This window comes from Meriones unguiculatus, chromosome 6 (assembly GCF_030254825.1).
Source record: "Meriones unguiculatus strain TT.TT164.6M chromosome 6, Bangor_MerUng_6.1, whole genome shotgun sequence".
Classification (NCBI taxonomy): domain Eukaryota; kingdom Metazoa; phylum Chordata; class Mammalia; order Rodentia; family Muridae; genus Meriones; species Meriones unguiculatus.
This window is the reverse complement of record NC_083354.1, coordinates 48696592-48724026: the sequence shown is the minus strand read 5'-3', so window position 1 is coordinate 48724026 and position 27435 is coordinate 48696592. Positions and strand designations below refer to the sequence as shown.

The 27435-nt window shown below is 48.0% G+C and overlaps 1 protein-coding gene across 1 annotated transcript in view; it reads right to left on the bottom strand.

The window, feature by feature from the left end:
• The window catches only part of Ephb1 (EPH receptor B1), a 421622-nt gene that overhangs the window by 283332 nt on the left and 110855 nt on the right, over positions 1 to 27435 (bottom strand). Inside the window, exon 2 of the mRNA XM_060385432.1 lies at positions 8126 to 8190. Within this exon, the coding sequence (XP_060241415.1) occupies positions 8126 to 8190 (65 nt within the window). The remainder of the gene's footprint in view (positions 1 to 8125; positions 8191 to 27435) is intronic.

Below are 27435 nucleotides of genomic sequence, written 5' to 3'. Positions count from 1 at the left end.
AGCTGTCAATCGATCCTCAGGCTAAGATGCCATTTGCAGAAGAGTTTCAAGGCTGAAACAACCTTCCCATGGAGGGCCTGAGAGAAAATAAAAGGTGCCTGTCCCAGTCAACAGGAGTTAAGCCGATTAGAGTACAAACCAGCCAGGTCTGGCCTGGGAAAAAGACACATACACCCCCACCTGCCCACATGCTCCAGCCTGACTTGGAACATGACTCTCATGGGTGAGGGTCCACATCTTCTCCACAAAGGGAGAGGTGGGTTTGGGTGACCTCTGCAAGTTTTGGACAGATCTAAAATAGGCTGATGAATGAGTCTTTGAGGCATTGCTAAAGGCAGGAAAGGAAATCACTGTTACATCAAGATTATGGAAAGCCACAATTCCCAAAGTTCCTTAACCCAGTAAACTAGGAATAAGGCTCTCCCAATGCCTTCACTCTACTTAATACACATGTATACACACACACACACACACACACACACACACACACACACACACCCTCAGTTTAACTCTCCTCCCCTGAAGCTCCATCTAGTGCCCACCACCTTCCTGCTTCACCAGGCCTCTAGGCCTCTTCCTCCTGAGAGTAGATTTTGAATCCTCTGGACTACCTTCTATCTCCTGGAGGAGGCTCCACCTCCCAGCTCTGGCCCCCTCTTGCTTTTGTCTGTCACTGTCTCTGTCAGGCAGGTGATTTTAAACTTCCATTCCTAAAAGACGCATATTATATAAAAAATGTTTTAAGTGCCTCGGGTGTTTTGCTCCTCATTGCTTCATAAAAGTGACATTAATAGCCAGGGAAGAGCTCGGCTGAGTGCAATTAGGGAGGATGTTTCAGGTATGAAAGCTGTTTTGAGCCTGCTAATGTTTCCTAATTACAGGCCTTTTGGTAGAGAGAGAAAAAGATAAAGAGTGGGTGGGAGACATAGGGTGGGGAGCCCTGACTTCTCTCAGTGGTTTACCTGAAGAAGGAAGGGGAGGAGAGGGGAGGAGGGTGAGATCAGGAGGTCAGTGGCTGCCAGCAGTGAGGCTGGCCTCTCTTGGCTGAGAAAGCCACACTAATTCCTGGGTAACAGCTAAGGAAAGGATTCCATTCACGGGCTCGTACTGTGAGAAAAATAAAACCTTTTACACACCGCGCCTGAATTCCTGGACCTCATGGGCGACTCAGCTTGAGCCTTCCACAGTTCACATCTGCTGTTTGTCCTAAGCAGGCCTCTCATTAGTTGTGCCCTAGAGGATCAGCCTACCAGAGGTTAAAGGGCAATGGGGACACTGTTGAGCTGTGTGATCTAAGGTGATTTATCGGCTCTTTCACACTACAGTTTCCTTGGCAGTAAGAAGGAGCTTGGGACGCCCAGTGGTTGGCTCACACAGGTTTCTTCTAAAGTGATAATTCTGTTTGTTAGTTTTTAAATTTTTCTTATTTGCATTCTGGAATCTATGCTCTGAGAGTTACTTGCTCCTTCCCTATAGCCTCTAAGCTCCTACTGGGCCTAGCTCAACACTGTGAGCCAAGAAGAACGCTGTTTGAAGGTAGGTACAGAGGCCAGGCCAAGCCAGTTAGGCCCAGGTAGAACAAATGCCAGGGCTTCCTCTTGAGAGCCCCTCAACAGGTCTTTCTTCTTTCCTAACATAAAGATAGACGTGGCTAAGGGGTAGAAGCTGTTGCAGACATATTGTAAGAAAGAAGAGCTGTAGTATCCGACCAATACCCAATATTGAGAAAGGGGTGGGAGGAGATAGAAAAAAAAATAGAATAAAAAGAGACAGGTGTGGGATGGGGTGTTGAGGAGGGTCAGCTCACCCCCAGGATCTAAACTGTAGTCCCATGCCACCTGGACCATCCAAGCCACGAGCTGGGCTGCTTCCTCCAAGACTGGTTTGTGTTTTTCTGTCACCGGTCACCAAAAACCTGACTAAGGCGAAGTGCAAGTTGAGGGGAGGTGCCAGCACAAAGTATGAAAAAGCATGACCGGCCCCACCCTCTGCCCTCTGGCTCTTGGCAAGTCTCCAAAGTCAAATAAGGGAAGTTCCATTCACAAAACTCTTCCTCTCACCCATAGCTAAATTTCTCTTAGATCTATCCCTAAGTCAGCTCAGGCATTTCTGTCCTAATTAGCAGGATTGAGTCATCAAAGGAAGAGAAGGAAAAAAAAATATACAGCCCTCCAGAGGGCTGATGACAGGGTAGTGTTTCCTAAGTAAGGGCCACGGAAACTTCTTTACCTACTCCATATCCTGGGTGATGCTGTTTCCCAACAGAGCAGAGGTGAGAGAGTCTAAAAGGCAGGCCCTGATCACATAGGCAGGGATCAGCCAAGTGGGACCGTGAGCAGAGATTTGATGTCATGGCCTGGGGCCTAAGGTGCTGCTCCATAGGCTTGTCACCACCCCACCCCCAACCCAGAATTCTGTTTGTCCTTGGAAGAGACAAGCAGTTGCTGCAGTGGCTTTCTCTCCCGAATATACTTTCTTCACTTCCACAACAGCCACCTAGCAAGTGTGCCTTGAGGACCTGAGGATGGAGGACATAGCCAGTGTCGCCGAGTAGCCCAGATAGTCCACACTTGAATAGCCAGACAGTGGGTATGGACAAAGCCCGACATGCACCTGCAGCTGTGCAAGGAGTAGTGGTCAGATGCAGACTTTCAAAAGGGGGTCTTTCCCTCCTCAGCAACTGGCTCCTGACGCCTAGCACTTAGTGAGTTCAATAATCCTCCCAGCACACCTCAGAACTGCCTAGAGAGGCCTCAGTAACACTCATTTCACTTCATCTGTTCATACACAAATGATATACATGTGTATTCAAATACATACACACACACACACACATATATATATACATACACATATATACATGCATATATGCACTGATACATGTACAGACATGTAAAGGTATATAAATGTACATACAATATATACACACAGAAATATACACATATACACAGATATACACATATATATACCCAAACACACACTATACAAACACACACATACAAATATACATTACACAGAGAGAGTTCACAGGAGCCCAGTTCTCTCAAACTCTGGGCTCACCAGGCTTAATTCTGAACCCCTTTTCCAATTTCCCTCTTCCAAGCCGGGGTGAAGAATGACTAGTATTGAAATAGTCAACTCCACATGCCGCTGGCTGTGAAGGTAATTCCAAGAGGCAGCATAGATGCGCATGGAGTCTGCAAGCCCACAGAGCAGTCTTTGAGAATAAGAACTTACACAGATATTCATTCTCAGAGACACATCGTAGTCATGGGAAGCGACACAAGGGAAGGCTATCCATGACACAGGTGCTATAGTAGGTGAGCCCTGCCCAAGCCCTTCGGAAGTAAAGAGACTTTGGGTTTGGATTTCCAACAGGGAAATTCAATATGCCCGGTTCTAAGGAGGACCCAGATTTGCCTCTAACCCATCACAGTCAGGGCTTGAAAAGACAGATACCTCCTGGGTGTCCATTTTACTTCAGCTGGCTCATCTCACAGGTAGCGCTACTTGCATAGTTAACTAGCTCTTCACTGACAGTAGGAACTAACTCTTTGTTGTGTTACAATGAACCTGTCCTGGAATCTCTTAGTTTGGAGACCTGGGCTACAGATACAAAGAAGTATCACTTATTTAGCTGACAAACTTTCCTGGTGCCTGTGCCCTGCTGGGCTGGCATTAGAGACATTAGAGCAGACTCATCCTCTGGTCCTTGAAAACTGGACAAATTCTTTCCCTGTGGCAGTCTGGGAGAAGCCAGTGCTATGATCTCTGAGCCATAGTGAGAGGAGCACCCAGAAGGATCCCAGAGGGTATTAGAACAGAGTTGATAGATAAAGTACACAGGGTTAGGGAGGAAGATGAGAGTGGAAGGGGCAGGGCAGCACCTAGAAACAGGACTGACTATGGCGGACCATAAAGGCCACTATTTACAACGTAGTGATAGCCCCACCTCTCTGATCTCACCACTGCCCAGAGGTCCTACACTGTAGAGAGCTGACAAAGAGATGATCTACCCAGCCTAGGGGTCCTGAAAAACCTCATGGGGGGGTCCTCAGATAACCACAGTCCTTTAGAGGGAACTCAGCACCCCCTGGCCCTGTCCATTTATAATGTGATTTTTGCTTTTTGCCCTCTGTTTATCAGGTAGTGTGTGATTTTGATTAAACCAAGTGAGTTACATTAAAGGCAGAGTGCTTAAATACCAAGCAGCACTTTGGGTTCAGGCATAAACAGATCCTGGCTTTGGCATGCAATATTACAGTCAGCTTTCTAACAAAAGACCAACAAAACAAACGGCTAGTGTGTTAGGTATGGATGGTGAGCCAAGCCCAGATCAGGAGCTTCTCAAAGCGCAACAGCAGACGTACACAGCCAGCCATGGAAAGAGTCTCTCAGGTTCTCTTTGTGGAGCCCAGTGGGCCACCACGTGCTGTGGACAGCATCCGTCATGGTGCCATCTGCCTCCCCTCTGAGGAGGACAGAGTGATTCCTCCTCAGGGCAGGACAAACCTAACCCAAAGTTCACATAATGGCACCACCCAGTGCCTTCTACTGCTTGATTCATTGATGGCTTACTGACTATAGAGAGATAATTCAAATGGTGTGTCCACTGTCTAAGTAGATACGGGTCACCTACCGCAGCTATTTAGCTTCTCAAATGGCCTAAGCTACTCTGGCTCTTTAGTCCATCTTCTGCCCCAGCCCTAAGCTGGACTCCTCATCACCTAGAATGGTTGATCCTCAATGCTACCTCTGACAGAAGGCCCATAGCTTTCAGTTGTACTCTAGTCTCAGGTATGCCTTCATACCTGTTCTACAGCCTCACTAAAATGCCCTTCTTCCAGTCCCAACAGTCAGTCCATAAGATGCCAACAGACTCCCACTGTCCTCGGCTCCTCTACCTTCCAAACCCACTATTACTCCTAAGCAACTCTAGACATACCCATTGCCGTAACACCGCCAGGTAGAGCCAAGCAGGTGAAAGAAACCCTGTAGACAGACCCAACACATAGGTACATCCAGCTTTCATTCACAACTTGGCCCTAGCTTCAGCCATATTCTTCTTGAGCTCTCCTAGCCTCTCTGCACTGCTCAGTAGCAGTTGGTTTAAATGTTCTCCACCTCCTGAAGGTTCATGCCTCAAGACTCCCCAACTTCGCTGTCTAAAACCTCAATCCCTATCTCAGACAGAAGGTATGAAGTTAGGATAGATTCCATTTCATGCCTTCCTTCACTTACCTAGAGCACATTGATCTTTCCAGATACCCTGATCTCTGTCCTTGGATTTCAAAATAATAGGAATTGTTTCCCCCACCCCAAAGGCAAATGTGTCCCCAGTCTCTTTGGTCCTCCATGTCCCAAACTATCTTCACCATTCTTCATTGCCAGTCTCCCTCACTTTACCTCTGACTGACTTGGAATAGTTAATCACTGATTCCTGCCTCCTCTCCTGGTGCCCCCTAAAACCATCCATATAGGTCACTAACAGGGTTCAAGGGGATAGACATAGTGGTATGTTCCAAACCCAGCAGCCTTTGCCTCTCTTGCCTCCACTTTCTCCTTGATGCCCCTTCCCCTTGGTGTCAATGAAAGGGTCCTCTTGGTTTCCTCCTACCTCCCAGGTCACTCCTTCTGTCCCATCTTGCTGTGCCGCCTGACCCTTCAGTGCAGGTACGGAGCCAGAGCACTCAGCCGCTCCTCACATCCTGCCCTTCCACCTCACCAAGGGGAACCCTTAGAAGGAGCCTACTGCCCCGAGGTCAAATGCAGCTGCCTGTGTGTGCCCCAGGGGCACTTCAAAGGCAATACCTCACAAGTGAGCCTGGCTCTTCCCACACATGGCGCTCTTCCTTTTTGTGTCCTTTCTCTCTAAGAATGGTGCCACTGGCACTCATACAATCAGAAACTTACAACAGCTACATATAAGATCAGCTTGTGAAGCACATACAGTTCCTAGTGGTGAGCAAATACACTAGATTCTATACCCTGGAGGTCATGATACAGCTAGAAAGCAAGGAGATGAGTCAGGCAGGAATCAAAGAATAACACTGAGAGATATAAACACTGAAATGGTCTAGGGCGAAGCCTTGAAATCCTCCCTGATTCCTAGAAGAGCTGCGATGGAGCAGGAAAGGTTCCAATGGAATTGGGCTGCAGAGGTGTCAGTGAGGGTGGACCAAGAGAACAGAGGTCTGAAGATGATAAAAGATTCAAGAATCTCTCCTGGTCTCAAACCTTCGTTGTTGTGTACTAAGGCAGTTGTAAGCCTATGTATGTGGGTGAGAAAAAGAGAAGGGGGTAGGTTTTACTTGGGCCACGCTGAGACTGACAAGACCCAGAGAATGCAAAGTAAGATGAAAAGTAGGATACAGAAACCACTGGTGAGTTACTAGCAATGGCAGCCTCTACTCAGGATGATGACAGAGAGAAGAGAGAAAATTACACAGGATGGAAGCAGGCTATCTTTGAGACATCCTTCTCAACATGAGCCAAGGACCAGCCTGACCATCCCACTGGTTGCTGTAAGTCAGACAGGCTCAGCAGGTTCTTGGAGCATCAGTTGACTATTTATCTGGTCATAGATTCCCTGTAAGAAATACACAGCTGTGCCACTCTAGGAACAAGTGGGAAGGGGCAAGAGACTCCTGGACTGTGAGCAGCCCAGGCAGCGGCCATCTCCACAGGGCATCACTTCACCTTGAAGATCTCCCTCAAGGAACGTCTTCCTTGGGAAAGAGCGAATGTTTAAGAAAATAGGTGTGTGTACAAAAAGGAAAGAAAAACAAATTAAGAAGTCAAGGAAGAGAAGTCTACAAATCATATATATTCCTTATAAAGACATGCAAGCTAGCCAACAATAAAAGGAAACAAGTGTTGTATACCCAGGCATCCTAGGATGACCTAGACTGGCCAGCTTTGCATGAAGTCACAGGTGGAGTGGGCTGGTTTCCCCTCATTGCCCATAGTATTTCTAGCAGTATTTGGACCTGACCAGGGTGGGAAGTCTTTGCTAGGTCCAAACTCACTGTTCTGGGAACTGCTAGCTTCGTCACCACCCAAAGCATGGTACTTATGCCTGGTACTGCAACCTGCAAAGGCAGAAGTGAAGGGTGGGATCTGGAAGTTCCCTCTCTGAGAACACCACCGCTCTACCACCCGAGGAGTTTAGGATAAGGTGAGGCCCTGCCATGCTGAAAATCCCCTGTGGGATGCACACACTACCAAACACAGAAACAAAGAACGTCAGGGGCAGGTGAGGAAACTTGCCTAACCTTCCACCTCCTGGAGGATTAAAAGCCCAAAGACCCTTCTGACTGAGCCGTGTTCTAATCCTCCCCAGCTCATCCTGACATTCCCCGCCCTGCCATATACCACACGTAGACTTGTGCCTCGTGTCTTTTCGTGACCCACCCTTTGACCAGCCGTCCCACCTACCTGGACCATCTTCCCAAGCCCTCCGTGCCATGCCTGTCAAACTTGTATTCACCCCACCCCCAAATCCAGCTCACACGAGCCATCTTTGCTTAGATTTCCTGTCCCCTCTGGTCCCTCATTGCCAGCTCTGTGTCACATATGACCTTTGATCTCTCCAGCGTCACAAGAAGGGATGCAGCCTAACTTAACCATGAGCATTGGTGGTTTTCACAGGAGACCATGAGCGTGGCAAAGCTGTTCATCATAGCTCCAGGGTCTGGCCAGGTATGTGCATGTGGAGTAAATGAATGAAAAATATATCTCTAAAGCAAGCTCCATGTGAAAGACAGCCTCAGCCCTTCTGACTGCCAGCCCCTTCCTCATGCCCTTGGCCTCTCTGCAGCTCTGCAGGTACTGCTAACATCTGATGCGCTATAGTGGCATTTGCCTTAATGCTCCCATTCTGACACATCTATGGCTGGGGTTGCCTGGGAGCTAGCTGTCTGGAAGGACTGAGTCAAGAGATGCTCTACACCGTACATAAGGGAGCAGCTCAGGCCTGAGACCCTCTGGGTAGGCAGTGGACCCAGCATTCACTCTGCACAGTGTTCCCCACATGTATGGCTCTAGGAAATCCCTGTATCACCCAGCCACCCTATGGACCCAGGACCTCCCCTGTAGGACTAAAGGATGCTGGTATGATACTCACCCCGGAGGCAGGATTGGCAGTCCATCCCAGCTCTGCAGTCGCCGTTCTGGTGTCCATCAATGTCTCTGCAAATAAGAAAGAGAACAGAGTATGTAGCTATGTGTGATAGAAGCTGGTGCCAGAAATAGCCCTGGGTATCTTCACACCCAGGCTTTCTAGTGACAGCCAAGACACAGTGAGAGGACAGAGTCTGCTGAGAACCACTGCAGAGCTCACGCTCTTCTCTCAGGGATGCCTCGGTTGCCTGTGTGCCAGGACCCACCTCGGCACTCACATCTTTATCCCCCGTAACCAGCATCTACCCATATGGCATCATTCTACCCAGGGGCCCCTCTCGGGGCCATGCTGACCCTGTAGCCAAACTATATGCATTCCTCCTGCCTTGCTGGACCCTTTGTGTGCCCTCCTCCTCTGCGCCTAACTGTTTCTCCAGCCTCACTTCTCTCCCCACAAATCCCCCTGCCTCCTCCTATGGGTCCCGGATGACGTTCTTAAATGTCACTTCTCGTACACCAACTACTCACCTAAATATTGACCTTCCCACAAGTCTCTTTGCCCCCGAACCAGACATAAATGCCCACCCTCTCCACCAATAAGATTTAAAACGGCCAGGTCCCAAACAGGAATGAAGTACATTTCAACCCTAGCACCATTTCTCTATCCCCTGTTGGCCTGCTTCACCCCTTGCTCCTAACTCATTCCGTCCCTGTCCCTAGGCAATGGCTGATCAATTGTCATTATAAAGTAAAAGCCATTGTCTTAGTTTTCCAGAAATGAAATTATGTACCGTGTACTGCTTTTATCTGGATGTTTTCAGGATAATAGTTTTAAGATGTACTCATATATAGATTTTTCCCCCTTTGTTATTGTTTTGTTGGCATTTGGGGATAGGGGAACTTTTGGAGCTAGGACTCGTGCTGTTGTCAAAGTTGGCCTTGAACTCCCAATCCTCCCCCCTCCAGCTCTTGGAGTGCTTGGAGAACAAGCTTGTATCGTCACACTCAGCTTTTATTCTTTCTTCTTGCTAAGTAGAATCTCACTTTATGAGCGCACCTCAATTTGTTCATACATTTACTCTTTTCCAAACTGGGGTTATTGCCTGAGAGTAGGAGAATTCTACTTCTTCCAAATCTCCACCAACATTGCTTAATGTGACTTCTTCATGGCTCAGTAGTATTCTATCCTGTGTGTGTGTGGGGGGTGCATATGTGTGCATCACATTTTTCAGCCCCATTCCTCATCAGTGTGTGTGTTGGTTGATCCCACATTTTACCTATTGTGAACAATGCTGTAATAAACACAGCATGCAGGTTTCTCTTTGACACCATGACTCCATTTCTTTCTTAATATATACTCAGACATGGGTTTGCTGAACAGTATGGTAGTCAGAGTTCAGTTTTTTGAGAACCACCCCTTTTATTATCCTCACCCAAGAATGACCTCGCTCAATAACATCCTCACTAGCAGGAATGACTAACTTCATCCTTCTCTCTCCTTCCCCACCAGCGGCTGCTGTTTGTGTTTGCTGTGGCTGCCATTCTAAATGGGATGAGATGATGATAATTTATTGTGGTTTGGGTCTTCATTTCCCTGATGATCACTGAGGCTGAGCACATGTGTGTATGGGTATTCACAGGGGTGTGTGTGTGTGTGTGTGTGTGTGTGTGTGCAGGCCACAGTCTAGCATCAGGAATCTCCCTTGCTCTCTCCACCATTGAAGCAAGGACTCTCACTTGAACCCAGAGCTCACTAATTTTACTAATCGAGCTAGCCAGCTTGCTCCAGGGATCCATTGTCTCAAGCACTGGGATGAGGGCAAGCTGCCACCCCCATTCAGCATTTACATGGGTACTAGGGATTCAAACTTATCTGCACACCTGTGTGACAAATGGCTTAACCACTGAGCCATCTCCCCAACCCTCACATTCTTTTCATGTGCTGTTGTTAACTTTTGTGTCTTCCTGTGAGATATGTCTATTCATAATCTCTGCTTATTTTAGCAAGACATTTTGTTTGTTTGTTTTTGGTGAGTTGGTTGAATTCCTTAGACATTCTGGATATTAAGTCCTCGTTAGAAGAGTAATTTGTGATTATTTTCCTCACTCTATAAGCTCTCTCCATTCTTTCCTTTGCAATGTGAAAACTTTTTAGTTGAACAGAATTCCATTTGTCTGTTTTTGCTTTTGTTTCCTGGATGTCTTGTCTTTTTGTTTTCATGGATAAAACATCTTTGCCTATGTTAATGCACTTTTATGGTCTCAAGGTTTTTTTTATATTGGTTTTAGCTGATTTTCATACACTCTGAGAAGTGGGATACTAGCTTCCTTTTCCTTCACATGTGTATCCAGCTTTGCCAGATCCAGTTATTGAAGAGACTGTCCTTTTCCCAATATGTGCTCTGGAAGTGTTTGTCAAAGGTTAGCCGGCTGCAATAAATGGATTACTCTTTCAAAGTTTTCCTTTCTATTCCATTGGTCGCTATCTGTCTTATACTATGCTGTTTTGATGACCATAGCTTTGTGAGATGTTTTGAAGTCATGCATCGCTGTGAGCAAGAAGCTAGATGTACGTGGTTAGCATAGCAGAAGTTATATTTGATTAAGCTGAGGGTCATCACACTAGGTTCACACTCTAAATTCCTAACTATGGTCCTAAGCCTGTCCCCCACCCCCAAGGCTGCTCACCTATGTGACATATCTTAGCTGAAGGTCAAGTCTCTAATTTGAGAGTCAGGATTCTGAGAGAGAATCTCCTGCCTCAGGTCAGATGTCTAGCATCAGCCTCTGGTATCTCTACAGATGTGTAGAGCAGAGCATTGCTCCCGGTCTCTGCTGATATTCTGTCCAGTGGGCATCATGGGGACTATGTCTAGGTATCTTGAGTGAGTGATGTCACTGGGTTTGGTTATCAGGTGCAGCTTTGAGTGTAGTGGAGATCCTAACAAAGATATTTTTTAATGTCTAAAAGGCATTGTGTACTATGCTCAGCATTCTCCCACATTGTCCTTTTACACAACACTGCTTTAGGTGTCTGAATCTTGTGTCTTTCCATATGACTTTTGTGATTGTCTTTTCTAGCTCTGTAGAGAATGTCATTGGTATTTTGGTGAAAACTAACTACACTGAGTGTGTGAATTGCTTTGAGTAGAATGGACATTTTGACAAAAGTATTATATTCTTCCAGTCTCTGAGCCGGAGTCGTCTTGCTGTTTCATGTGACTCTGCTTTTTATAATGCTTTTGGAAGGAACAGCCTAGTGATGCTGTGAATTTAATCAGTTTTGCTTGTCTGGAGACATCTTTCTTTTTTTCTTTCCTTCACTTCCAAAGGTAAACATTGCTGGGTATAGTATTTTTGCTTGGCAGATTGTTTTTATCTTTCTGAACTTTGACTGTACCGTACCAGTCCCTCTCAGCCTATCAGGTTCCTGCAAAGAGAACTCTGTCATTCTGTCTGCCACAGGGGTGGGGAGGGATCCTCTTAAATGCCATCTGGCAGGTCTCACTGTTTTTTAGAATTCTCTGTCGCCTCATCCTCCTAGTTAGAGTCTGAGCACCATAGAGAAGATCTTCGTAGGTCAGATCCATATGAGGTCTTTTGGGCTCCCTGGACTTGAATATCTCTCTCTCTCTCAAGGTTAGGGACTTTTGCTACTATCACTGAACACTTTTTCTGTGTCTTTTCCCATCCCTTCACTTTCTTGAACACTGAAAATTCCAAAATAATTTGTACAATGGTGCTCCAAAAGTCCTAACTCTCAAGGTATGCTACACTCCCTTTTTTCTGACCTGGGGTGTTTCAAAAGGCTCCAGTTCATAAATCCTTTCTTCTTACTGATGTAGTCTATTGGCAATGCTTTGAACTCCGTTTCATATTTGATTTGCTAAGTTCTTCAGCTCCAGCCTTTGTTTGATGTTTTCCCAAGATCTGTCTCTTCACTGTATTCCTCATTCATAGTGTGAGTTGTTTTCTTAAAATTTCACAGGCTCCTCTGTTTGTATTCTCTTGTGTCTCAGTGAGTGTCCCTGGAATCATTATTTTGAATCACACGTCAGGCATCTTATCGCTTTCCTTTTCTTCAGGGTCTTCTTCTAGAGAGGAGTGTACTCCTTAAGAGACGCCATGCCTCTGTGCTTCTTCCTATTTACTGTGTCTCCACATCAGTGTTTGCACATCCCAAAGATTACGTGTCACCTCCAATTGAAGGGCAACCTTCACGAGAACATCTTTCAGCCGGAGATGTTTCTTAGTGTGGCTGTCTGGTAGACTAAGTTGGATTTAGTTCCAGGTTAGTGCCACGGCACAGTCTCTGTATAGATTCTTTGTCTAGAGTCAATAGCTTTTAAGATGGAGCATGTGACAGTAGAGGCCATCTGATTTCAGATTGTGTGGGAGCAGAGACAGCGTAGCAGCCAAGTGGATGTAGCGATTGGTGCCTAGATCAGTAGTGGTGGTGGTGGATCGACTACTGAATAGACACTCTGGTGATGAGATTGGCAACGCCAGGGATGCAGGATTTAGCGGATTTCTCAGGCCCTGCTGGGAAGAGTGCCTTTGTTACTGGTAGTCTCCTATGATGGCAGTGGGTGGCACTAGGAACAGGGGGAATATGGGAGACATGTTCCTAAACCCCATTTGGGGGAGCATTGCTGATAGAGGAGATCTAATGAGAGGCATGTCCTCCGGCCTCTTGGTAGTACACTCTGAAGATACTAGGGGTGAGGATGGAGGGATCACAGGAAGCAGTAGTGGTGTACACTGGTAGCAGTAGAGAAACGCAGGGAGGTATGAGTTGGACAGACCCAGGTCCCAGAAGGCAAGGGTATTGTTTCCTTGAGTCTTCAGGCTGGCACCACATGCTGTGCTGGACCATCTGTGCCTGTTGAATAGGGCACTACATGGGTTTGGGTGCTAGAGTCATAGTTGTGCTGCTGGGTCCAGCTGGGTCCATGAAACTTTCATGCTTTGTGCAAATTTGGGAGAATGTTTCAAGGCACCCAGAATGGGCATAGGCAGAAGTTTATGTTCACATTGGGGAAAGGTTCATGAATCCCGACAGTAGCTCCATCCTCAAGAGGGCACTGCTTGCATAACTCTAGTGTCCAAGGGAGGAGGAGGAAGAAGAGGAGGAGGAGGCCATTGTAGGCTCCTTCTCTGAGAAACACTATGGTGCAAACTCCATGCAGCACACTCTAGGTGGCCCAGCCTACCATGACTATGGAACTCCCTTGTATCTACACTGAAGTTAAGGAAATGGGGTTCTGTCGTGGCTGTTCTCCTAACTATCCTCCCATATACAAATGGTCCTCTGCCCACCAGGGGTCCAAGTTCCTGGCTTCTGCTGTTCTTCACCCCTCTCTGCATAGCATCCCAGCTCTCCCTCTTTCATAGCGCTTCCATCATTCCCTCAACGGTCCCCTCAGCATCTATTTCCCTGTGGTTCCCACTGGGGGAAGCAAGCACTGTCCACCTCAGAGATCTCCTCAGAGTTCTTTGTATGTTCTGGAATCAGGTCCTTTTTCAGATACATACTTTGTAATGTATACATACTTTCACTCTCACTCAGGCACTCACCTTTTGTTTTCTCAGAAGTGTTTTGACAAGAGCACAAGTTTTGGGTTTTGACAAAGCCCAAGTCATCAAGTTTTTCTTTCATAGTCTACTACCCTACCTGAGAATCCTTTGCTCAGCCCAAAGGTACAAAGATTTTTTAAACCTAATATTTCAGGATTGAGTTAAAAATTTTTTGGTGCATCATAGAAGGTATAGATCAATGTGCTTTTGTATATGTTCCTCAAATTGTTCCAGAGGGGCAGCTTTTCCCTATGACTCAAGGCAGAAACCAAAGATTTAAGGAGGAACTGGAGGTGAAGTGTGGGAATGAAATGAAGAGAGACAATGATGGTGTCATCACTGAGATTTGCTTTAGTCAGCAGAGGGCTTACTATGCCAGCATGGATGAACTGAGTTCAGGTCCTGAGCAGCCATGTAAAAGCAGCTCACATGTCTATAATCTCAGCACTAGGGAGGCATCAACTGGAGGATCCTGGTGACCTGCTGGCCAGCCTGTCTAACCAAAATGGTGAGCTATGTATTCAGTAAAAGACCCTGTCTCAGTAAGGTGAATGGCAGTAGAAGATGCCCAACATGGTCCTCTGGCTTCATATATGTGTGCATGTTCAACTACACACTACCCATACTATAGACACACACACAAACACACACACACACACACACACACACACACACACACACACACGGAGAGAAAGAGAAAGTACTTGATATACTCATGGGTCAGTGCTACTCCAGACAGCTGCCTACACCAGTGTCTAAGATGGAAGTCAGTTCCAGACACAGGACCCAGGACATCCATCATTTCATCAGGTGAAACTACAGCCAGTGGCCTTGCCAGCCAATAGCCACCAGAGGAGCTTCAAGGAGCCTGAGGGTCTGAGCAAAGAAGGATCTTCATGGAGCACAAACAAGGGCCAGGCTGTCACCAGGAGCCTGTGTAGAATGCATGCCATGTGGATATCTGTAAGACCAGCACCAATACAACCAGAGAGCCTCCCCTGCATTGAGACCGTGTGTACCATGCCTAGGGCACACTTAGCGTCTTTGTCCCCAGTTGATTTGATGGCACACATTTGGAAGCTGCTTGGGTGAGGGAAAAGTGGCATTCTCTTGCCCCCTTTGGGCTTGAATTAGGGTTAAGCCTGACACTATCATAAGCAAAAATACCAGAGCAGGCATCTTGAATTTCTTTTCTCCTCCATCTACCGACAGCTGGGGTCCTTGGGAAGAGTGAGCTTCCCTTCCCTCCTCATCTCCACTTCACAGCACTAATGATGATCATAATGACATAGCACATTTACATAACACACTTCTCAGAAGGTACTCCAGGAGCCCCCGTAGAAGCTCATCTCCGTGATCGTTAAGATATCTTTGCCAGGTGGGTCTGAAGCAGGAACAAAAGTACCCATGTGACAGAACAGGAAACCACAGCGCAGAGAGGGACATTACTTTCTGAAAAGTCACACAGCGTCCCACCCATGGGAAGCCTCAAATCCCAGTTTAAGTTCCATTAGACAGATATAGAAGCTCCATGTAGATCAGGGATTGAGGGAGGAGTTGGGGGCAGGGAGGCTTTTCCTTTGAGCCACAGAACCACAGAAACCTCCAGAATGTGAATCAATACCAACCACAGAATCTCAGTAAAGGGGGGCACTGATTTGGCTGGGGCTCATGGTGGCAGAGGAAATGGAGTCCAGAATCAAAACTAAGAGTGGGATTTCATTTCCAAACCTTCCAGGGACTCCTTTGTTCTGTTAATTCCATAAATACAACCTCGGTCTCCGTAATAGTCATAGGCACCTGCTCTGGACTGTAATTGAATCTGCTTATAAATACCATTTCCCATGCAGTCCCTTGGACAGAAGTTGCCCCTCGTGAGGTATCCATCTCCTCACACCGTGTCCATTTGTGGAGACAGAGGACCACAGACACACGAGCCATCCACTCCGTGTGATTAAGGTTAGTTGCTCTCCTGGAATGGGGAGCTCCTGATTACAGCTTTCCACTCTGGTGGGGGCTGAATAAAAGTGATTTGGGGAGGTTTACATCTCCCTGGAGAGGAAGCAAGCACTCATTTGCATTTATAAAGCATATTGAGAGTCCTGGCAGAAAGTTATGGTGGAAGCACAATTAAATATTTACCATCACTTCTGCTCTCAAACAGTGGCACGGGGACCAGACCAGCTGGAAGGGCATGTGTTGCTGTCAGATCTAAAGATGCCTGCAGGGGACAGGGCTCTGGGACCCATGCCATCACCTCCCGGGCTCCACCCCCCTGGGATCTCATGTATAATGTAGAAAACAACACTGGGTTGGGGAAGACTAGTCCAGGACCCAGCTCTCATCCACCCCATCTCTTCCTTCTTCTCTGGGATCTCATAGGTAAGATAATGGGGAAAGGGAGGCAAAGCAAGTGGCATCACTGATTTAGTGACTTGGTAATCCCCAGCTTATGTTCCCGGTCTGTGGAGAGAATCTGAAGAGCCAGTACCTACAGGATGCCCATAAGGTATTTCTAGGAAGTTAATGACTCATTTCAACCCCACCCCTTTTCCTCGCATTGTTGAAAAAGGAGAAGTCAGTGATACGCACTGAGGATACAGCGCTGGATGAAAATGGATGTGTGCCCTGGATGAGCTCATGGACAGGAAGTGAAGTTACACCTGGCCTCCCATTCTGGCTGCACCCATGAGAGGGTGCTCAGGGCAGTGTGCAAGGGTTTTCTGCATGGTGGCCTCAGTGTGTCCGTCTCAGTGGGCAGTCCTGATCTCCTTGACTAGGCAAAGGCAGCTTTGGAGACTGGAAAACAAAGTAACCATGTTACTATCCCATCGGCCCTTTGGACAGGGATTGGGGAGCGGCTTTCAGATCAACAGTGGGAGAGGCAAAGGCAGGTTGAAGGGAATTGAATGGGAGTCTTCTCTAAAGACAGCAGGCCAGAGCAGGAGACAGAAGGGGTGTCTGGCAAGAGCTGAGGTGACTGGCAAGAAAGAAGACGAAATGAGGATCCTGCCAGAATGAACCTTTACCTCAGGGGACATTTTTCTTTAGAGATTTCAGCACAGGAACCTCATGACGCACCCAGCAACCAGTGGGCCATGTGTACGGGTCTAGGTGTTGAGGCCAAGTCTAGGCTGCCTCTACGGAAGAAGAGGCCGCCGCTGCCTATCGGCAGTTTCTTTCTGTCTCCATTGGCATCTGTGGATGTATTGATATTTGAGGGGGAATTAGATACCTGTCGTGATAAAAGAGAGATAAATAAGCTCTCTTTGTTCAGCTCAGCCATTCTTTTCTGGAGAGACATAGATTAGACATTCAAGTGATTTACAATGTCCTTCCATGGTGGTAACAGAAGAATGAGGGAACAGTGGCTTTTGGTTGATTCTGAGGCAATGCCTGATGTGTACTTGACAAGACAAGCCCACCAACCACGGACCGGTGCCACCAGTCTTTTCCCGGAAGTCCACAAGACCTCTGAACCTGGGAGCCAGAACATTTGCTTCACAGACCTGCCGTCTGTCACTTGGACACAAGGAGCTGAGAGTCCTGACCCATGGCAGACTTGGTTTAAGCAGCCACAACTCCCTCCTTTGCAAGGAATCATTGGAGGGGATTGTGAAATTGTAGAAAAGTTTTTGAGGAGCCTGTGGGGGTCGGGCATGGTGCAGACTCCAGAAATATAATGAGAGCCGCCAGACAAGGCAGTCCTAGGGAGCTTGCAGCCAATCAGGAAACAGTAAATAACCCAATACTCATGCAAGTGAGTCTTCAATTCTATCCTCAATGAGTGACAGGAAGGTGGTATGCAGGAGCTTGCCTGGTGTACAGAGCTGAGGCTGGCTTGCCCGCTGTGCAGGGCTGAGGCTGGGGTAGCATGGGGATCCCAGAGAAAGGCAGAAGATGTGAAAATGAATCTTCAAAGGGTAAAGTCATGGATAAGCACATCTGAGCCATGGGAGGCGGCTGACACTTGTTCCCTCCCATTCCTAGCTAGACTCTTGAAAGCACAGGGACACGGACTACTTCTACCACAGGGACTACTAATATTGCTGCTGCTGCTGCTGCTGCTGCCACTACTACTATACACACCTACACACATACACACACACACACAGCCCTCAGACTAGCCCATGCTAGCAGGTATAAGGTGACTCTCCCCAATTCCAGCTGCGACTCCAGTGTGTGCTAGGGGTCATGAGTGAGCATACCTTTCTGCCCCTCTCTGGGATCCCCATGCTGCTCCAGCCCCAGCCCTGCACAGCGGGCAAGCCAGACTTGTTAGCACTCCTGAATGGCATCTGCCTGGCCCTCTGGATATTCCGTGGCCCTCTGGATCCCCAGCTCCTGCAACAGGGTCTCAGAGCCAAAAGTGACCGAGCCTAATTTTCTAGGGTGTCCAAGCCCCCTGCAGTAGTGCTGACTGACCAGCTGTGATTTGGTCTCTGTTCCCCCGGATTGGCTGAAAGTGAACCCAGGCACAGGTTTTGCCAGCTCTGAGTTTAGAGATAGGGTTGGTTGACTGTCAACTGTTAGGTGCATGGCACCAGCCAGGCTCTTAATAGGAGCTGTGTTCTGGGTGGGTTGGAGCCTGGGCCCAGCACAGCTGCAGAAGGCTGGATTCTTTAATTAAATTTCCACAGCCCACCACCTTTGTCCATGGGCCCACCCCTTCTAAGTCTCTCTGCATTCCTTCTCCTCATCTTTCTTCTCTCCTTTCTCCATACTAACTTCCCTCCAAACTTTCCTATCATCCTTCCCTATCACCCATGTTTTTGAACTCTCAGAGTATTTGCACATGTGAAATACATATGTACATGTTTGTGTACCGGGGCTGTACACTAACATGTATACGTAGGTATGTAGGTAGAGGCCAAAGACTGACATTGTTGAGACAGGGTCTCTCGTTGAGATAGCTGGCCACCAAGCTTCAGAGAGCCTCTTGGCTCTGCTTTCCCAGTAGTGATTACAAATGCACCCCACCAGTGTCCGGATTTTTATGTGGGCACATCTGAGCACATCTGGATTTTTATTAACTCAGATCCTCATGCTTGGACATCAAGCACTGTACCAAGTGAGCTCTCTCCCCATAGCCACTGGCATTTGATTTTGATTCCTTTTCCTAGTTCATGAAGATGAACTAGGAATGTTCATCACAACGTTTTCTACCGTTGAGACTACGACAGTAGCCTGTCCTCATGCACGCATCAGTACAGTGTTGTAGGAGGGTGTCCATGAGATCTTGAGGCCCCAAACACAGATCAGGAGACAGCTGGTGTGCCCCAAAGATGCAACTCAAGGGATGCTTCAACTGGGAGACATGTTGATGCAGGGCCGGAATAGGAAGAAGCAAGCTCTGCTGGGATACTTGAGATCGTTATGGTGTCTTACAACACCAAAATTCCAAGACACCAATTTAACATTACCCTCCAGAAACACCTCTTTCATCACATCTTCCCTCCCTACTTGGTGATTTTCAGACTCTCTGCTGACCCCACTAATCCAGCCATAATTCCTCCAAATGAATCCCCTGAAGCAAACCCTTGTCCCATTCCCTGTTGTTCACGCTGGTCTTCTTTCAGGGAATGGACTCTTCATTCTCTTCAACTGCTGAAATAGTGAGTCTTAAAGCCCGCTGTGGCTCTGCCATGGAGGTCTACTATGCTCTGAGTAACTCCCACTTCCTCAATGGCTGGTTTGGGTCATTGTGTTTGAGCACCAAGAGAGTCTAGGGCTCTGACTTAGGCTCTGAGTGTCATTACATGCCTGCTTTCTCCACCATAAGCATTCAATCAACCCTAAAGACACAGGTTCAATTCCCAGCAGTGTGCAAAGCACAGCCCAGCTGGGTGTCAAAGGCCTCATTTCCAGCAGACACAGCACTCCCTTCCCCCAACCCCCACATACAGCCAATAGGACCATGCCCAGAAAGAAGCTCTGTGTCAAGTACACTCATTTGACTAACACCTATTCACAAGCTTTGCCAAGTATAAACCTTAGGCAAATGGAAGCTATTATTATGTATGTCTCCATTGATTGATGGGTGGTAATGGCCAGCAAGGAAGAGACTGAGCTTGAGTAAACTGAATGAGCCAATCCGACCCATCTGTTGAACGACTGACTGATTGAATGAGCCTGAACAGGCATTCAAATTGAAAATACAAACTGTGAAATTTGCTCTTTTAAAGGACATAAAGATCTGCACAGTCCTCCCAACCACGCCTTTCTCCTTCTGTCTCTTTTATGTTCCAAGGTACAATTAATTGTGGTAAATAAAAGAAGCCACAGCTTATACGGGTCACAGCACAGAGACTCAAGAGGTTGGGATAAGTTCCAGATCCAGCTCTGGTTCACACAGGGGTCTACCTTAGGAATGAGCACGAAAGCTTTCTCGGGGTTCCGATGTCCCTGCTGCCAAGGGCCCTTTCAAACCAGGCTCCAAGAGAAACAGGCTCGTGCCTGGGCACAAGGCTGGGGTGGAGCATCAGAAAGCACCAAAATGCCTTGGAAGGGCTCTGTTCTCTGCCCTGCCCAGCCTTGGACATGTTGTGTGACTTACAAGGATCTGCCTGCTTCCTCTCGGGCTCAGAGAGTCTCTTATGGCTCCTCGTTCTGATACATAAGAAACAGAGCAGCCAATTAAAGGGGACCTCTGCCCCAGGGTGACCTCTACATCCACCTTCCCATGGATGACCGGACCCCATGGTGGTGTGGAAGTGTGTAGACTTGAACTGTGCAGGATGAGATATGAAGCTGGTGAGATATGGAGCCAACTAGAAGAGGCTTGCTAGAAACGCTGCCATGAAGCAACACTGCCCAGCTAGCTTGAAACAACAGAATGGTATTGTCTGCCAGTTCTGGGGGCCAGAATTCTCACAGCAAGCTGTCAGGAGGGCCTCACTCCTTCTAAAACCTGCAGGGCAGAGGCATTCCTTGCCTTCTCTGGTGGTTGCTGGTACCCTTGCTTGTTGCTCTTCCTCGGCTCCAGTCTACCTTCAGCCTGAGCATCGCTCCTTTCATTTAATAAGGACATTTTGTAAGAACACACCAGTCATGCTGTAGAGAAACATACCCAACTCTGGAATGAATCTTACACCTGCAGTAAACCTGTTTCCAGCTGGGATCACACTGCCAGGTACTGGGCGTTAGGACTCTGACATTATTATTATTATTATTATTATTATTATTATTATTATTATTATTATTATTATTATTTTAAGGCACACAAATTGACACACAACAAGACAGCTAAGACATTTGAAAATATGGTTGTTTGGATGTCTTCCATTCCATACTTGGGCCCCATGCAGATGTAAATGAGACTAGGTATCTCCCTCAGAGTGTTCCATATTATCAAGACTTCCCGTCTCCACCTTGCTCTGTCCTGGGAAGAGTTTTGTAGGCTACATGAACATCAATGGGGCACTTTCTCACCAGCAGAAGCATGTGGGGAGTGACAGGCCACATCCTGACACCAGCATGCCCAGGGGACATTCCTCTTCCGTAAATGCAGAGGGCTGCAGCTCTATCAGCTGTGGTTTGGTAACACAGCTCCCTCGTCTTCCTCATCAAGCCTACAGATGATGAAAGCCCAGGACTGTTGCGAACGTCCAAGGGTCACACCGTCTTTGTTGCCTTTAACTCTGAGCAGACCCTTGTAAAAATTTGTTGCATGACTTTATGCAGGGAAGAGATGCACAAAGATCTATTTACCCCAGACAGACTAAAAACAATGATAAACCAAAGAAATTTTTCTACCCGAGTCTAATTCGTTGAACCAGTGAGTTTGTTGGGGTCAGTTACAGGAGTTTAGGTTGAGGGGTCACTTATGGAAACACGGGTGAACCAAAGGCAACTGTATTGCTGAGAAACAGACCCCAACGTGGGAGACAACTCATGAAATTAGCCTCCACAGAGCTCCCTGCACAGCTTGCAGACAGCTCGGTGGGCTGGCGAGAGTCTGCTCTCCCCAGCAATGCTGTTTGTCTCCATAACCCTGGGGAGTAGCCTTGTCCATCTTGTAACCCTGTCAAGTGTAGTGATCTGCATGGCCACCTCCGCACCTCCATCCCCAAGTAGGAGGAAAAACACCCATCGTACGTTATCATTATTCTTCCCTCAGTCACCTCTTTAGACTGTGACCCCTGGGGCTTTGGGGTTTCAATAGGTAGGCCTTATTAGGCAGCACCCACACCTTGGGTCCCCTCTCCATCTAGCCCTGCAGCTTTCTATGCAAGAAGACAGCCACGCGGCAGCGTCTTGACCTTGTTGAAGCAGACAGGCTTGCGTATGAGCCTTAACTCTAACACTGTCTACTTGTACAGCCCCAACAAGTTGCTCAGATCTCTAAAGTTAGCGTTCAGTCACTCAGTAAGGGTAACAATACAACAATATATGCCTTACAAGGTTTCTGAGGGAAGCCAGTGAAATAAGCTCCAAGCAGTTACTGCAGACTCTGGAAAGTTCTATGTGGTTTCCGAAGAGCAACTGTTGTCAATTTTCCAGGTTGGAGTGCATGTCTTGGAATGAGGATCAGATTCTCTCCATATCCCAAGTTCTTTAGCTTCATCAGGGAGGCCAGACCATCTTCTGAGTCTCTAGCTCCAATGCCCCACTCTGAAGGGTGGATTCTACCTCTACCCAGCCCCGCCTCCGAACCAACCTCAGCAGCCATAGCTGGTTGAGAAACTACACTCATCTGTTTGGCCACACTTTTGTATCCTCAGCCACTCTTTCACTCAGACATGGACGTTCATTTTAGCTTTCATCACTCCATGCATTGCACATGATGGGGATCTGGAATGTGGTTCCAGCCATAGCAACAGCCTTTCCTGATGGCCACCCTCAAAAGCAAAGTGACCCGTGTGTCCTCACCTGGGTCTGAAGCAGTGAGGAAGTCCACCAAGGTCCGTATAGTCTGTACCTATGACATGTAATGAGGCTTAAGCACAGCATTTTTTTTGGGGGGGGGGGGTTCCAGACTCTGGCTGTGAGCTAGAAGAGTGGTCATAATACCATCACAGCAGTCCCAACACTTCTCTCTCTGCCCCCTGCTTCTTCCTCCTCCTTGGAGTAGGCCCTGAGAGAAGTAGCTGCCTGTGGTCTCCCACAGCCAGACCTAAGAGACCACAGTCCCTTTCTAGGGCTGGAAGAAGAAGCTTGCTGAAGTAGGTGGAAGTGAACATCCATGTAAGAGCCCAGGACTGGGTGGAGTGACGTGTGTGTTTGATGGGTGCAGAAGGTAACGGATCTCCACACTGCATAGGACCCACAGCCTGTCTTGCCCACAAAGCAGCAGGGCCAACAGCTGGGGCTAAGCACAGCATGATTACCTTGGTCTGATGCTTCATGCTGGAAAATATGGTTGAGGAACAAGAAAGTCTGGGGAGCAGCATCCTCTCTTGTCTACTGGCTCATGTGCTCATGCTGTTCCCAAACAGCTACTGAAATCGAGACTCTCCTTGCTTCCATAGCCCTTGGGAAGCGGGTGAGAAAGCAGTTGAATAGTTCCTCGAAATTTGCCAGGAAGCCAAAGCCAAGACAACATTTCAGAACAAAGGCAGCCTGGCACCTGGAGATGCCTTCCTGGATATAAGCTGCCAATGTTCCTGCAGCTTGAGGCCGTCAGTGCTATTCTCACAAGGACAGGGCCTACCCACAGAAGACTGCTCTCTTGAAAGGCTGAAATCCAGAACTCAATACAGCCTTCTATTCCCAGACAGCGCCTGCCCTCATCCTGTCTGCTCCCCTCCACTGAACATGCCCAGATCTCCCTCCTGTGGCTCGCTCACCTGTAGCATAACTTCCCACCATCGTGAGATTTGTGGATGGAGGAGACACAGCCCTGTGAACGCAAGGATTGATAGCTTCTCTCCTACAAGGAATGCCAGAGTAAGTTCCAGAAAACGGAAATGGAAGGCAGCTGTTTCAGACACAAATATCCCAAAGGGCCATGCATGGTCTTCTGGTCCTTCTCTTTTTCTATCTCAGCTCCTTTCCAATTTGTTCTCTGTATTCTCTTCTCTACGATGATGAGACCCCCTCTCAACGTCAGGTGCATCTGTCTACTACCTGAAGACTTGTCACAGCCGGAGAACCATACAGTGGGTCTTTAGGCCTCTCTAGCATCAAATATCTGCCCATAACATGCCGATAGGCACAGGCATGGCAGGCCTCATAAGCCTGGATATCCACACATAGGCCCAGATATCAGGTGCATTGAGCCAGATCTACAGCCAAGCTTCTTCCTAGACCTCCCTGCCACCCTGACTCCAAGTTATTTCAGGTCATACCCCTCTGTTCAATCCAGTCACCAAGGGTAGAAAGAGAAAACAGCACCCCAGGGATTCAAGGCCAGGCGACATCATTCAGATGGATATCCAGCAAGCTGATTGTGCAGACCTGGCCAGAAGCCCACTGCTATTTGTTTACCTACTGACATTTTTGTGAGGAGTGTCAAAAATCCATTAAAACACAGGAGCCTGGTATTTCCCAGTCTTCTGGCCCCATGCGTTCTAAGAGAGATGAAATCTGTTTACCCTAGCCACCCTGACAGACCCATGAGTTTGTGCCGAAAGACCACGCATAATCAGCTTGCTGTTTCTGCCCCTCCTGCATTCAGTATGGGAAGGACTTCCACTCCACACAGGATGCGGTCGCCCAGTGGGCATCCATCACCTCAGGGGAGAGAGGGAGGAGAGTCCATATGCCCATGCAAAATAATTCTCTGAGGCCCTAATGAAGGCCAGCGATGGATGGTAGCCCGGGCTCGTTAATCAGCGGCGACACATTGTTGCTGTCTGCCTCTCTCCACCAGGCTCTCCAGGGCCCTCAGTCCTGAGTGATCTGTGGTTCAGTGGCTCTCAGATGGTACTGACTCAGGCCTGCCTCCTAGAGTTCCTGTTCAAACCGGCAGCAACGATAGTGGCAGAAAAAGCCTTAAGCTGGAGTTGTGGGTGTGGTAGAGGAATGGCATCCAGTCAGAGGAAACACAGGCCAGGCACATCCCACACACCACTGTGGAGACCCCAGGGGCCGTCAGAGTTGAGGTAGCCACTTACAGCTGCTCCTGCCGACGCCGGATTCTCCCTTAGCGTTTACCGTTGCCAGCTCTGCCACAGTGCCACTTGTAGCCCATGGTACAGCTCTCCTTGAAGACAGCGTTTGGGACTTGTTTCTCTGTTGCCCTGCACTTCAAAGCCTCACGGCTCCAAATTCAGGCTCCCAGGGTAGCCCCACAAATCCCTCTAAAGCCCAGTTGTTGCCTCTCTTCTTCCTCTGGGAAGCCTGCCTGAATACCGAGCCTCAGCCTTCTCTGCTCTGGAGACGTAGCCCACACCCCCACTCCAACCATACCCCATGTCACACACTGTGTGTCATCTCCTGCTCAGGTTGAAGAAAAGACTCGTAGACAATGTCAGGGTCTGTAAGCACCCTTCCCGCCTACACACGCTGGCCTTCTACACCTTCACAGCCCTCTTCCATGCAGTAATGATCAGTGTGGTAATAGATCCCTGAAACAAAAAAACATGAGTCCAAAAGTCACAGGGTTTCAGGAGGCCATCATTGTTCAGGGAGGTCTCCATGTGTCTCAAGCCACTAAGGCATCCCATTCCAACCCTCTATAGTCTTGCTCTGCAGCTGAGGTGTCCATCACTCTGCTGTTGTTCACAGCCCCTTGGTTCATGGGATTAAGAGATGGATGGCTTGCAATGACCTGTCTCTCTAAATTCTAGCCATGGCCTGGACCACATGACCACTGTCATCAGTACAGCAGTTTGAGGAAGGATGGTGATGGGATTAATGGGATACTATCAGCAGACTCGTTGGAGAGACCAATGAAGTGGGGCCCAATTTTGGCTGTGAGATTACACTTCTGGCTTGTTGTGCATCTTAGGGGCTCGTGAGGGGTGTCCTAAGGGTCCCCACAACTGTCCTTTCTGAGTCTGCAGTGCTCCCATCCTCAGGAAGGGGCCTTTGTCCAATCCACCCCTCCTTGTCATGTAAAGCATGTCTAGCCCTTCCTGTCAATCACACTCTCCATTATCATCAAGATCTCTGGCAAAAGGGCCTGGGAAGACTTCTGCTTGTGTTTCCTGATTGATGTCATTGACCGGCTCCTGGCATCCAGCATTTCCTGAGCTCCGAAATGGTCACAGTGCCATAAATGTGCTTTCTGCAAGCCTCACAAATCTCTAACAGTGCTCATCTCTATACAAAAAAAAATGTCCCTAGAGGGATTTAAAGGTCCAGGCAAAACACTAACTGGCCTTAGGATGTCCTACACATTTTCACAGCTGGGAGCAGGCAGGCCACAGAGCCTTTTTGCCTTTTAGTCTAGCTAGGAACCCCAGGTTTGTCCCCTGTAGCAGCAAGGGAGGCCTGGGTGAAGCCCCAGCCCGGAGCCTTCTGGGTGGGCAGTGGCTGTAATACCCCATGCAATGACTTGCAACTAGGAGCTGAATAAATCCCGTATCACAACCAGGACACCCAGGGCATTAGCACAGCACTTTTAATTACACTAGATATCTTGTGAAATTGTTCCCCTTGAACAGCAGCTAAAGAGAAATTTGGAAGGTAAAGTTCTCTGCGTCTTAGTTTGCCAGGGGAACAAAATGAGAAATCGGTTGGCCATGCCGGACATCCCTCTGCCCAGAAACCTCAAGGGAAGACAGGTGGGATTGTCCAATTACACAGGGGCCTGAAGTTTATGCCTTGAAAGGCAGCTCATGGGCTCCCAACAGTAGAAGGGCAGGGCCACCAGGCTTGCTTCTAGCTCTTTCACACTACAGACCTAAGAGAAGCATTTGGCCACAAAGGCCAGGATTGGTGAAGAAAAGCATTCATAAGCCCTTTCATCCTAAACTGAAAAACCTGAATTTCAGTGGCTTCGGGATCTATGTGTCTTCCAGAAGGGACAGCTCGTCTGCCTTTTCTGCTCGTTTTCTGTCTATCGATTCAGGCCCTGCTTACTTTGGAACATCTCACAGTTTAAAGGCCTGGAGAGGCCTAGCTGGCCTGTCCAGCTCGAGCTTGAAGCCCTGGACAGCACCTTCAGCAGCTCAGCTTCCCATCTTTGCTCGTATAAGATGACCCTCCGCAGCACACACTATCTGACAAGTTGGTCCAGAATGTCAAAAGTCTGGTATCAAGGAATACGCTTTCCTTGGTTCTTGTAGCCGAATAAAAGGCCTGCTCAGAATCTCATTCCCCCTTTCCATGGCAGCCTTTGAATCAAAGGGACCAGTAGCTCTTCAGGTCTCTTCTTGCTACTCACCACACTTGTATTCCCCAATACTGGCTTCTGATGGACCAGAACCCTCTGTGGAGCTCAAGGAAGGGTTTACAGTCTGGGCAGCTGGAAGAGGGTGGCTGTCATTCCTGGAAGGTACATTCTACTGTTGTTGATAGATCCCAAGGCAATTTTAACTACGGAGGGATCCCCATGGCATGAGTGTTTTTTATCTCCCTGTGTGTTCTGTTATGAATCTCGCTGCGTGAGAACCTCACTCTTCTTCAGGTGAAGCATACATTCCCAGAACTTGTCCACAGGATCCAGAAGTCTCTGCAAGTCCATCCTCTCCATGCTGTTGGTCCCATTATCTTTCCCTGGCCCTTCTCTCTCCTCCCTCCTTGTTTCCCACTCCTTCTTCCCTTCTCTCTTTATTCTGCCACTGCTGCCTAACAGGGTACCTCCGGGATGAATGGTGTTTTCAGGCCTGGCCAGAAATACATCCGGCC